The 13,359-nt window shown below is 43.6% G+C and overlaps 2 protein-coding genes and 1 long non-coding RNA gene across 3 annotated transcripts in view; all 3 read left to right on the top strand.

Annotated features, from left to right (window-relative positions):
• The first annotated feature begins 3,324 nt into the window (after positions 1–3,324).
• On the top strand, positions 3,325–5,103 carry LOC119301160 (40S ribosomal protein S19). The gene is made up of 4 exons (XM_037578067.1): positions 3,325–3,538; positions 4,327–4,417; positions 4,526–4,709; positions 4,806–5,103. Exons 1-4 carry the CDS (start codon positions 3,419–3,421, stop codon positions 4,876–4,878), a joined length of 468 nt encoding a protein of 155 aa, XP_037433964.1. The 5' UTR covers positions 3,325–3,418; the 3' UTR covers positions 4,879–5,103.
• Positions 5,104–8,836: 3,733 nt separating this feature from the next.
• On the top strand, positions 8,837–10,163 carry LOC119297247. Its single transcript, XR_005145588.1, has 3 exons — positions 8,837–8,972; positions 9,638–9,758; positions 9,908–10,163. It is a non-coding gene; the product is annotated as an uncharacterized LOC119297247 (long non-coding RNA).
• A 3,039-nt stretch (positions 10,164–13,202) lies between these two features.
• Positions 13,203–13,359, top strand: part of LOC119301157 (serine/threonine-protein kinase D6PK-like) — a 5,646-nt gene continuing 5,489 nt past the window's right edge. Inside the window, exon 1 of the mRNA XM_037578066.1 lies at positions 13,203–13,350. The gene's annotated coding sequence lies outside the window, so the exon portion shown is untranslated. The remainder of the gene's footprint in view (positions 13,351–13,359) is intronic.

Below are 13,359 nucleotides of genomic sequence, written 5' to 3'. Positions count from 1 at the left end.
CAACATACGTAATTCCCTTTATCTATCGGTAGGTTACTTGCCCGAGATTCGATCAGTATATCTATACCTAGTTCAATCTCGTTACCGGCAAGTCTCTTTACTCGTTCCGTAATACATCACCTCGTGACTAACTCCTTAGTCATTTGCTTGCAAGCTTATGATGTGTACTGATTGCGGCTTGAGCTACGTCGGTATTTCCCCAAAGAGGAAGGGATGGTGCGGCACAACGACGATAGATATTTCCCTCAGTGATGAGACCAAGGTTATCGAACCAGTAGGAGAAACACGCAACACTACGTAAATAGTACCTGCACACAAAGAACAAATACTTGCAACCCGACGTGTTAAAGGGATTGTCAATCCCTTTCGGATAACGGTGACAGAATTTGTCAAGTTGACGGGATAAAAATATGATAGATTGGATAAATAGATCTCTAATAAATGCAAAATGAAATAAAGTGCAGCAAGGTATTTTTGGTTTTTTTGGAAATATAGATCTAAAAATAAAAGCGAATAAAAATAGATCTCGAAAGCAAATATAATAAAGAAGAGACCCGGGGGCCGTAGATTTCACTATTGGCTTCTCTCGAGAAAAATAGCATGCGGTGGGTAAACAAATTACTGTTGGGAAATTAATAGAACTTCAAATAATCATGACAATATCTAGGCAATGATCATTATATAGGCATCACGTCCAAGATTAGTAGACGGACTCCTGTCTGCATCTACTACTATTACTCCACACATCGACCGCTATCCAATATGCATCTAGTGTATTAAGTTCATGGAGAAACAGAGTAATGCAATAAGAATGATGACATGATGTAGACAAGATCTATTTATGTAGAAATATACCTCATCTTGTTATCCGTAATAGAAACGATACATACGTGTCGTTTCCCCTTCTGTCACTGGGATCGAGCACCGTAAGATCGAACCCATCATAAAGCACCTCTTCTCATGGCAAAAATCGATCTAGTCGGCCTAACTAAACCAAATATTCGAAGAATAAATACGAGGCTATAAGTAATCATGCATATAAGAGATCAAAACTCAAATAACTTTCATGGATAAAATAGATCTGATCATAAACTCAAAGTTCATCGGATCCTAACAAACACACGCAAAAAGAGTTACATCAAATAGATCTCCAAGAGACCATTGTATTGAGAATCAAAAGAGAGAGAGGAAGCCATCTAGCTACTAACTACTGACTCATAGGTCTACAATGGACTAGGCACGCATCATCGGAGAGGCACCAATGAGGATGACGAACCCCTCCGTGATAGTGTCTAGATTGGATCTGTGGTTTCTAGAACTTGCGGCGACTGGAATTGATTTTCGTCGACTCCCCTATGGCTTCTGGAATATTGGGGTATTTATAGAGCAAAAAGGCGGTGCGGGAGGCCACCGAGGTGGGCACAACCCACCTGGGCGCGTCTGGGCCCCCAGGCATGCCCTGGTGGGTTGTGCTCTCCTCAGAGCCCCCCTCTGGTACTTCTTTGGCCCAACATATGTCTTCTAGTCCAGAAAAAAATCTCCAAAAAGTTTCGTTTCGTTTGGACTCTGTTTGGTATTGATTTTCTATGAAGTAAAAAACAAGCAAAAAACAACAACTGACACTGGGCACTATGTCAATAGGTTAGTCCCAAAAAAGATATAAAGTTGCTATAAAATGATTGTAAGACATCCAAGAATGATAATATAACAACATGGAACAATCAAAAATTATAGATACGTTGGAGACGTATCATGTATTACCGAGAGGGCGCAGAGATACCTCTCCGATACTCGAAGTGACAAATCCTAATCTCGATCTATGCCAACTCAACAAACACCTTCGAAGATACATGTAGAGCATCTTTATGATCGCCCAGTTAAGTTGTGACGTTTGGTAGAACACACGGTATTCCTCCGGTATCCGGAAGTTGCATAATCTCATAGTCGAAGGAATATGTATTTGACATGAAGAAAGCAAATAGCAATAAAATTAAACGACCATTATGCTAAGCTAACAGATGGGTCTTGTCCATTATATAAGCATTGGTTCATTCCCAGACCGGCGATGGTGGCGTCTTGACGCCGTTCCTCTGTTGAGAGCATCATGTGTGGAGACTTGGCATGGGGGCTCTATGTTGTGGTTCTCCGGTGCTCGTCACTGGTTCGAGTAGATCTTCTTCGGCGCTATGCACGTCGGCGTCGGTGAGTTCAAGACGATGGCTATTTCAGGACCGACCGAGTCCCGCCACCCACTCGCCATCTCCTTTTCGGCATTCAAGGGTGGTTGGTGCGTCAGCAAAGGGAGTCTGATGGTAGTTGTTCCTCTTTGAGGTAACCGGTGTTGGTCGAGATGCGACTTTGTTGTTCTATTCAGGGCAAGTTCCTTTGCGTTGTGTTTAATGTGTGCGGTGACTTATCTTTGGATTAGCTCGGTGTGGAGTTTGTACTACACTTGTTGTTTGCAACGAGTGATAGTCTCTTGTAATTGTCTTCTGCCTTTTTATAAAAATATGATACACCTTTGGCGTACTCTCAAAAAAATAAAATTCACCACGCCTCCATGGCCCTAAAGCCACCGGAGACGAGACGGTCCGACAGCGACGTCGGGAGGTGGAGAAACCCAAAGCCTTTTTCTTAGAGAGGAGGCAGTGACAATTTGATAATATATTTGACAAACAAGGACACCGGAACACCTTTTTTTCTAAGAAAAAAAGTATGCTAAAGCAATTTGTTTAGATTTTTTTTGGGACAAAGAAGTGTCTTGATGATTAGTAGTTCATTTTAGTCTGGACATTTGCAAAAAAAAGAAGAGAGAGTGAAAGGCAATGGGCTTTGTTGAATATAATTCTACAAATAAAAGTGCTTTAATGAAACTGCTTAAGCGTATCTGTTGACAATTTATTCATAGGAATCATATGCTATGTAATTTACCTCTAAAATATGCAACATTTTCTCTCGGAGGTGCTCATAGGGGTAGAGTGTGCGTGTGTGCATTCAGCGTTTGTATGATCGCTTGCGTCCGTACTGTGTTCAAAAAAAAATATGCAACATTTTCTCGAGGTAGTTTTTGGGGGACAGTTTATACCCTTCTAGAGCAATCATGAAAATTCTAATTTTTTTTGAGACAATCATGAAAATTCTAGTTTTTTTTTGAGACAAATCATGAAAATTCTAGTGTTATATCTCGAGGCGACCTCAGCTTGGCCCACGTAGCATCACTAACCCTAATACCCTGATGGCCCAGCTAGCCCACCATTCCATCACACGGCCCATAACCTAGCTCCTCTGCAGTATAAATTCCCGTCCGCCTGCTCTCACGCACCCCGCCTCCAGAAAAACCCTAGCCCTCGCAGCCGCAGCGGCGCGCACACCTCTCCCTCCTTCCTGAAGACAGCGCCGCCGCCGGCCAGAGCACAGGATGGCGACCGTCCCCGCTCCCGCAGCCGAGACCGCGGCCTCCACGGCGCGCACCGTGAAGGATGTCAACCCCCACGAGTTCGTCAAGGCCTACTCCGCGCACCTCAAGCGCTCCGGCAAGGTAACGCAATTCAGTTCTCGTTAGATCCGTCGCTAGGGTAGCTTCCTTTTGGGGATTTGTAGCGGGAGGCCTCCTCTTGTCAGGATCTTACCGCCATACCTCGCTATGTCATATGCGGTCCAGCGTACAATCGTTTGTTTCCAAATGAATCCTGAATAGTCCTGCTTCGTTAGGTGCACGACGCCCGCCTCGGTGGAAATTTCTTGCATCGTAGGGCTAGTTGTAGCTATTTTAATTTTCGTGGATCACGATTCGTTCCCGCAGTCTACCTCGATTTCATATGCCGCGCTAGTATCCAAGATCGAGTGATCCGACGAGGACATTAATATGTTGGTTTCGTTATTGCAGCTGGTGGATTTCCTTTGTACTCAAGATATGGTATTATGGTTGTTGCCTGTCCACTCCCATATGTGAATGTTATTTAGCGTTCACCTCTTAGCTAGTGTGACTTATCTGATGTTATTTACTTGAGTGTGGTCTAGACGGTTCAACTTTCTTTGGTATCCTAAATATGTTTGTTTAGGGAGCGTTGGAAATTTCTTGTCATGCAATTAGCAATACTTTGTTATAGCAAGTGTACTCACATTAGTGATTTGTGTTACTACATACAATGCCGGTACAGATGCACACACCACAATATTGATTTGATTCAACTTGCAATGCTCTACGGATACTCACTTCCTAGATGATTTATAAGAATGGCACATCAGTTATTGCTAGTTCATGTTACCTTCTTGCATTGCCTGCTTGTATTCTGAGCACTGAAATTGTAATATATGGTTATGCAGATGGAGCTTCCAGAGTGGGTTGACATTGTCAAGACTGCAAGGTTCAAGGAGCTGCCACCTTCTGATGCTGACTGGTACTACATCAGGGCTGGTGAGTACATATTTTCTGCCTTCCTGGTTGCATACTCGATTTATTCACATGTAGTATTGATGTCCTTGCCACTCTCTGATTTTTATCTGCCATTTCAAATCATGACAGCCTCCATGGCAAGGAAGATCTACCTGAGGCAGGGAATCGGGATCGGTGGCTTCCAGAAGATCTATGGTGGCCGTCAGAGGAACGGTTCACGCCCACCGCACTTCTGCAAGAGCAGCGGTGCTGTTTCCCGCAACATCCTCCAGGAGTTGCAGAAGATGGGCATCATTGATGTCGACCCCAAGGGGTAATCTTGTGGCTTCCCTGTGTTCCTGTGGTGGTACCGTCTTCAATTCTATTTGGTTGTAGGTTGCTTATCCTGTGTCTTGACTTTGTGCTGCAGTGGAAGGCTCATCACCTCCCAGGGAAGGCGTGATCTGGACCAGGTTGCCGGAACTGTTCCTGCTGAATTCTGATCAGTTGAAGTCCCCTCTATGCAATCGTGTTTGGTAGTAGAATTTGGCTACAGTTTTGAATTATGATACCCACCCTGTGTTTGTTATGCAAGACTTTGTTGAAGTAGATCGCATGCTATCATGGTACAATGGTTATTGTCTGAGCTTTTAAATTATCTGCCCGCCAGGGAGAATCTTATGCTTGTGAGTTCTTGTGATAAAGTTGGATTTTACTCCTTGCGTGAATGTGATGTTAGTGATTGGCCTATCGTAACATTCCTCATATAACGGCAGCAATTTCAGTCTTTTAAACTGAAATTAGAGCTAGAGTCATCCTGAATTCAGATTTTTACTCTCAACACTGATAAGTTCATCAATCTGTTCAAAACAAAATTCCTTTCTATCTCTGAGTGAGATTATTATAGCAGGGAGAAAGAAAGTAGTTGCTGAAAAAAAATGCATGCATCAGTTTTCTGATTTAATGGAAGTCAGTTCTAACGCCAACGGTGATGTTTCCGGTATTCTGAAAACATACTCCGGTTGAGAGCTGAACCGGTTTCTTTGTGAATCCTCTGAAACTTAATATGGTACACTTAAAATTTCTACTTGCAAGCCGAAGTTCCTCTGTATGGGGAAATGACGGGCCCTGTTCTGCATGAAAGTTGTACTCGGGAGGAGAAATGTAATCTCTCATACCTCGATCTAAATCCACGTCTCGTGTTGGTGCCGTCTTTAAAACAGGCGCTGCACCAGATTTCCCGGCGAGGCTGCTCTCTCCGCGAACCTTTGCCGGCTACAGCAGGCCTCTTCTTCCAGAGTACTAAGCACGAAAGACGGAGATCTAGAACATCTCCACCGTTCAGAGGCCACGGCTCTCACCCTAACCTCCTTGCTCCCGATCCCATCGCTCTCCTGATCCCGCTCGAAAAAAATTCTCCTGATCCCATCGCTCGTGTGTCGGAGATGTGTGAGCCACCTCATCCGGCGAGGACGCGGGGAGCCGTCGCCGCTGCTTCTCAGGGTGCATGCCGCATCCGAAACCTCCCTTATGCGCTCCTCTAGTTCGTTTCTAACACGTTGTTCGTCCCTGGTGGCATCCCCGCTCGAGGTCCTTTTCCACCCCATCCCCTGGGTTGGATCCATGTGCTTGCTGGTGATTCTAGGATGTTGTGTGTGTGTGTGTGTATTTTCAGTTGTGTGATCTCTGGTTACACTTTTGAGAGGCAAAGTTTTTGGGAAGAAGCATATGCTTGGTTTGATATACGATTGCCCAGACTACACTCTAGCTCTTGGGCGAGGGGCATTTTATGTGATCCTATGATGGCAGAGATGGACCGAGCTAAAATTATCATCATCATGTCGACTATTTGGCACTCACGCAACAGGTTAAAACATGACCAAAAGGGCCTGGACCCTGCTACTTCCTTGCGCTCCATCAAGGAGTCGCTTGCATTGCTGGAATTGCCACGGAGTAATACCAAAATACTCCCAGGTTATGGATGGAGGCCTCTGGATGCGGGTACTGTTAAGATCACGACGGATGGGGCAATCAACTTCGCTCAAAATTGCAGTGGTGCGGGTGGTGTCGCGTGCTCGAGCACTGCATTCCTGGGAGCTTGGTGTAAACCACATGTGGGTATTTCTGACCCACTCTTCGCGGAAGCTTTGGCAATGCGTGATGGTGCTCGCTTTGCCAAAATTCGTGGACTCACGCATGTCATCATGGAGATGGATTGCCTAGAGATGGTGCAATTGTGGAGTAATCGTCACAATTCTCGTTCAATTGTGGCCCCTATCTTACTAGAAATTGGAAAGCTAGTTAGCGATTTTTCGTTATTTGATGTACTTCATGTAAATCGATCAGCAAACGTTCCGGCACATTTGTGTGCAAAGCATGCTTGCATGCTGAATGTGACTGAGTGCTGGCTCGATGAGACACCTAGCTTCCTAGTGACTAGCCTGTTGGCTGACTGTCTTGGGAACACCTTGATTTAATAAAGCTCTTTGAATTACTGCAAAAAAAGAGGCAGAATTTTTGTTTCAGGCGAATTGGGGTGACGGCATGCTGCTGGGTAGCAAGAAACTGCAATTTGAAAGCATTCATGTGGTTGGGGGCGCTTCCAATTGTGGTTACAACAGCGAGGTAAATCAATGCGACGTTCTTAACTAATTTTATTTCTGCCATGCCGCAGTATGATCACAAATCTGCTTGTTCTCAGGTAAACCAATACTTCAATAACTGACGTATTCTTGCAGCATATGAAGTTCAAATAGAGGTAGAATCAGAATGGTACAAGTACACTCATGTCGTTTGTCGTGTATAATGATCGAAAGAACAATTTCAATGTTCTGTCTTATTTACAGTTTACTCACGCAAGCTTCTTTCACTACAAATATAAATGAGTAATCAAGAAGACACAATTGCTCTAACAGTCTATTCTTGATAAACACATATTTCTAGGTTGCCAATTCCAATGTTTTTTTGGTTCTTGAATGACATGCTTACAACCCTTTTTACAAGTTTTAAGTGTTGTGCTAAGTGGTCGTTTGGCTAACAAAGATTAGCCATGGGATTATACAGAACGTGTTTTTAGCTGATGTTTAGCAAAATCGGTTTTACAAATTATTTTATGTAAAACCAGTTTATTTAAAAATATGTTTGGCTTACTCTTGAGTCCTGACTCCTCCCGTGACCTTCCCTCGATAAAATACTCTTGCCGTGACTTTCTCTTTCTCTCTTGCTTCCTCGACTTGGCCATTGGAGACGGTACGCAAGCTCCAACATCCATTCCTCCTCTGTTTTCGGTCCTCGGTCCCTCAACGCCATTACTCGCCTTCCCTTGGACTGACCTTGGACGACTCCACGCGCAGCCGCCAGTACGTGCTTCACTTCTGCTCATACTAGTCAAGTACGTATACGACCATCGCGGGCGTTGGGTACTCGCCTGAAGTACTCCAGGTCTCGGTGTTCTACGTGCCATGTACCCCATACATGTCGAGAGACTCGAGGGAGGTGCAGTCGTCCTTGTCCAGCATGAGCTCGCGCGCGCCCTTGCTGACCATGCGGTTTCAGGAGCTCGCCGAGGGTGCCGTCGCTGTCGGGGCGCTCCTGGCCACCATCCCGTATTTGGTCTCTATATACACCGACCAGCCAGTGACATGCCACAGGTGACGCACATCACCGATGGCGTCGATACATCATCCTAGCTCCGGCCGCGAGCCAGCGGAATCCTGGGCGCAAACGCAGCGACGGCCATGTCGTGGCCGGAGGACGAGCACGACTACTCGAGGAGCATCCCTACCACACAGCGGCATGTCGATGCGTTCATGGCCATAGCCGAGGCTGGAGGACGAATCGCGAGGAGTATCATATCAGGCAGCGGAGATGTGACGCGGCGTCGGCCATGCCGTGGCAGGTTGGAGGACGCCGATTAGTTGCGGTGGAGTATATGCAAATCAAGCTTTTACAAAAACGACTAATAGTCGTTTTTCTATAAACGCAGATTTGAGGTTTCCGAAAACCAAGTATTCCAAAAACGCAAATTAGTTAGAGCATCCAAACGAGATTTTATTCTATTAGCCTCTGTTCCTGGTTTATAGAGAATTCGTTTTCTATGTACCACCTATCCAAACAACCCCTAAAATATGTTGCTAAAATGTGTTTTTGTGTGACCAAACCATTCAGATTCAGTGCTGTAGAAATCTCAATGAGGAGTCGAATGTGCAGTCCATCAACATCGCTGTCACAAACTCTGAACATGCTGGTACCATCAACAACAAAATTTGTGTGTATTCCTCATTTTTCAAGTCATCGTGGATTCCTTCTGCAAGGGACATTCGTCTTTAATTTTGAGTAGTATTTCATCTCTGTACTTGCAAGCTCATCCTTGCCAGTTTCAATGCTGAAACATTGAAAAAAAGTTGTTTTACACCCCTCTGAACTTTCAAGCCCATTCTTGTTATTTTGATAACATAGCAACTTGCTGTTCTATTGATTGGCATTTTCTTTTTGGATATCCAACAAACTTGATTATTTCTTCTAGTATTTGATAATATACTTGCAGGTACAAGGTCTTCACAACTTTCTTAACACGGTGTATTTGTTTTGTGAAGAGGTAGTTAAAGTTTAATACATTCAGAAGTTAAGCTTAAAGAATATATATATGCTAAGCACATGAGTAATGTTCTTAGTTTATATTTGCTAGGCAAGGCAACTTATTTATCATACTAACCCATGTTAATACATTCATTTCTGCTACATCAACGTAATTTTGGAATGCATAGCTCCTGAGTGCCGAACGCATGAGGTTGAATTTGGTTACCCACAACATGATTTGGTCTTCTTATTGATAACAACATGAACTTTCAGAAAAAAAAATTTAGTTCATTTGTCTTTTCTTATAGTGGACGTGAAATCTTTCTTTGGCCTTTTTCCTGAGTGACTTTTGGGTTATGTACAGATTTGTAGTTTTTTTCCCTGGTTCTAATTTTGTGTTAGATGCCCTTTTCCTGAGTAACTTTATTTTTATCTTACTTTGTTTGTGAGGTACTATTTCTTTGTGGGGAAGTATGCTTGTATTCAAATCACAAAATAATACAAAGTTCTTGACCCATACAAGCATACCCTAACACACGCACATATAACTAATTTAGTGTCATAGGTTTTGACAGCAAAATCTCCGTGGAATGTACAATGTAACTTTTCATAATAATTATTCCATGCATCCTTGGTACCTTAGCATCCTTCTGGAGTTGAGATTTGATTTCCTGGTGGTTTCAGAGGTGGTGATGCTACATGGTCAGTGATGGGTGCTAGGAGAAGTGCAACTCTACCAACAGAGAAAATCTACTCTTCACAAAGGCCATGACGGGTAGTTGGATCCAAAGCACAGAGAATCAAGGTTTATTTTCTTGGAGCTCCTGTGTCGGAGCTGATACTATTGTGTTACGTTGAAGTTTTATCTTCACTGCTTCTTTTCCTCATGTGTGAGCTGAGTACCGATTTCACATCCTTCCCATTCTATGCTAATACTCCTTCTAAATCCAACAGAGGTGGTGATGCTACATGGTCAGTGATGGGTGCTAGGAGAAGTGCAACTCTACCAACAGAGAAAATCTACTCTTCACAAAGGCCATGACGAGTAGTTGGATCCAAAGCACATAGAATCAAGGTTTATTTTCTTAGAGCTCCTGTGTCGGAGCTGATACTATTGTGTTACGTTGAAGTTTTATCTTCACTGCTTCTTTTCCTCATGTGTGAGCCGAGTACCGATTTCACATCCTTCCCATTCTATGCTAATACTCCTTCTAAATCCAACAAGGTTCTTGTTTGGCATCTATATGTATGTATGATCTTTGATTAGGAGGGGCCTAGTGCTTGACTAATTTCTAGAATGATCAAACTATATGTTTATTTTTTTCTCTATATGCTCGGAAGTGCTTAATGAGTTGCTTCCATTTAACTACAATAAATTAAGTATAATTGAATATAAAAAGGACAGCGACTGAATCAAACTATCCTTACAAGTTCAGGGATTAAGAAAAAACCTTACTTAAAAATTTCCAATATTATACGTGCAACCTAGTGAATCAAAGACGAAAAGAGCCCACTTTTCAACCGGGAGTAGTTACAGATCTTCCCCACATTGCTAAAACTCCACAGGTTAGGATCTCATCATGGCATAACTCTTTCTTCCCAGCACCTGATCTTATGTATTGTTATGTTGAAGACTGGAGTTTTCTTTTTTTTAAAGGACACACGTAATAAGTGTACTATATGTGAAATTTCAAGATCATTGAAATCATCACATACAACTCGTTATCGGTTGGAACATAACCTCCCACTAAAATCTTAGTCACGTCCATTGACCTGACCTATGTTATTTTTCGTTCAACATTTTGGATGCTGATTTGACAGTTGAGATATTTAGATGTGCAAGGGTGATCCTAATAAATGGTACACGTTGCTTCCATTGCATTTGTCCATGAGTACTACAAGGGATTCATATCCAATATAAAGAGCTCAACAACCGTGTAAGGTTTGTTCTTTAAGGGGGCTTGCCAATGCTTACTTTCTGAGTGCACAGGGAGTAGGATATACATTGCTTTCAACGTGTGAATGGATGACCATTAATTCAAGAGGGCGGCTGCTTGGGCATGCAGCAAACACTGTTGAATGAATGCTGGTACAAATAATTCGGGAGCCTAAGCATGCAACTTGTGACCTTGTAAGTTGCAAGTCATGGTTGATTGTGATGCGCTGTTGCTGCACCCGTGACAAAATAATTAATTTAATAAATATACCATTTGCGTAACAATATGTTTTATCACCCATCTTTCTCCGCCGTGGATGTTTCCTAGCTAACTACTTTGATATCTTCCTCGCATAAGATGATGTTAAGTATAATGTTTATAGCTTTGAGTAACTTTACTACCACAAAAAACACATCGAGCAACTTTTGATAGTACATAATCTAACATAATTATTACCATAGTCTATACTGAGATCGCGCCACCCTCCCGCGCTAGAATCTTGGAATTGAAAACGGAAGTCCTATTCTGCACCCGAGCTCAAATGCTCCTTGATGAACAGTAAAATAAAAAAATATTTAACTTTTTAAAAATTCTAATTTTTTGTGGTAACTTTGACAAGTGTTTTGTATTCTTACAAAATTTCAGCACGAAATGACATTCGTGTAACGCGTGACAAACAAAACAAAATCAGCACTGTAAAATGTTTTCAAAACTAGCATTTTTGGAACATCGATTTTGCTTTTTTGCGATGACTTCCGCGAATATCATTTCGTGCTGAAACTTGCAAGCATACAAAACATTTGTCAAAGTTTACCATAATTTTTTTTTGATTTTTTTATATTTTACTGTTCTCCAGGGAGCATTTGAGCTCGAGAGCAAATACTCCATGTCCGATTGAAAAAGACATGTATAGATACGTATAGATCATAACCTTACATGCATAACTCCATACTTTCCACTTCAACTCCCGCGTCGCCTCCACGGCGGCTCTGGTAGCAAACCCTTAGCCACGTTGTCCCTCCTTCCTTCCTTGTTACCATCGAGTGACACAACCGAGCAAATCTAGTACGAAGGACAGCGATGGCGGTGCCCATCAAGCTTTTTCTTGAAGATTTGAACAACTCGAGCTCTCGTCATTGGTCACCTTCCTGAGATGTGCTACTCGGTGGTGAGGACTTCGTCGGCAACGCCGACGCGCCTTGCACCGTGGGTGTTGTCATGCGGTCACCTTGCTCTCCCTCTTCTGTTTGGTTCGGCTTCGACCCTCGACGACGACGAATTTGTGCGAGGTGGCGCAACGCGACTCCTTGGGAGTTATTGTTGCTAGCCTCCGGCCCTCCTCACGCCCTGACTTAGCCCTGTATCGGTGGTGGCTTATCTGACCCGGATTGGTGGTGGCCGATCTGCCGTGGCTCCTCTGCCTTTAGATTGGGCTTGTTAGGTCTGTAGATGACGGGTGGTCAATTCACGGGTGCTTTAGGTGGATCAGTCGGTCTTGGGTGTGGGATGGTGAGGCTGTCGGCTGAAGTCTGGCTCGACTTTGGTCGATGTTAGTGACTGTGACGCCCTTGGGTGTCGCTGCCTTCCTAAATGCATTATGGAGGTCTATTTTTGTTGCCCCTCCCATTTTGCTTCAACGCAAACCCTTGATTTAAGTCTTTTAGGATGACACTCAATGTCGCGCTCCCTCTTGAAGTCATTGTCTTGGAGTAAGATTCGACTCAGGGAGGGGGTGGCTCTTTGCGGTAGTGTTGACTGCTGCGCTCGTTCTAATGTTGGTGTTGTCTTGGTGAAATGAAATTGTCGAAACACTGTCTTTGCTCTTTTCCTTTTAGAGGGGTATCTAACTGTCTTGCGCCACTTTCAAATATACCTGTGTTGCTCAAGCACACGATTAGACCACAAATTGCGTTGTCATCTACTTCAAAATCACTTAGAGAGGGAAATGTCCTTTCGTCGGCGATATTCGTTTGGTGGGAGGAGACATTCCCATCGACTATATTATGACTTTGTTAACTTTTAACATGATATGCCGGGTCAGTATCTTGAGATGCTCACGAAGATATGGTGTGCGTATGTGTTTTTATAATGGGTATGTGTGTCTGTGTGAGCATCTCCGAAAGAGTGAAAAAATATTTATGCGGCAAGGAAGTGTATAAATATTTTACGATGAAAAGTGTCACAGATCCAGTAAACGGAAGGGGGAAAGTCTTCACTTTCACTCAAGCCCGGCAAGTGGGCCAGGCACACAGTCAATCCGTTCCCTCATTCCATTTTCTTTCCGATTCTCTTCTTCATTTCGTTTTTTTTTTCTCCTTATTAGGTTTCTCTCATTGATTTTCATTTCGTCCTCCCCCCTCCGCTGCCAGCCACCTCCCCCGAAGCCGAAGGAAGCGCCCCCCCCTCGATCCCCTCCCCAGCCACGCTGGCGGCGAGCTCCCACGGCGCGACGGCTGACCAGTAAGCAGA

Source organism: Triticum dicoccoides, chromosome 5A (genome assembly GCF_002162155.2).
Source record: "Triticum dicoccoides isolate Atlit2015 ecotype Zavitan chromosome 5A, WEW_v2.0, whole genome shotgun sequence".
NCBI classification, from domain to species: Eukaryota; Viridiplantae; Streptophyta; class Magnoliopsida; order Poales; family Poaceae; genus Triticum; species Triticum dicoccoides.
Note: the sequence above shows the minus strand (reverse complement) of the source record. Positions and strands in the feature narration are given on the sequence as shown.

Excerpts from the sequence above, each read along its gene's own strand:
- LOC119301160 (XM_037578067.1), top strand. The coding sequence starts at position 3,419 with ATGGCGACCGTCCCCGCTCCCGCAGCCGAGACCGCGGCCTCCACGGCG. Across the intron at positions 3,539-4,326 it reads ACCTCAAGCGCTCCGGCAAG|ATGGAGCTTCCAGAGTGGGT; the intron begins GTAACGCAATTC and ends ATGGTTATGCAG. Across the intron at positions 4,418-4,525 it reads CTGGTACTACATCAGGGCTG|CCTCCATGGCAAGGAAGATC; the intron begins GTGAGTACATAT and ends AAATCATGACAG.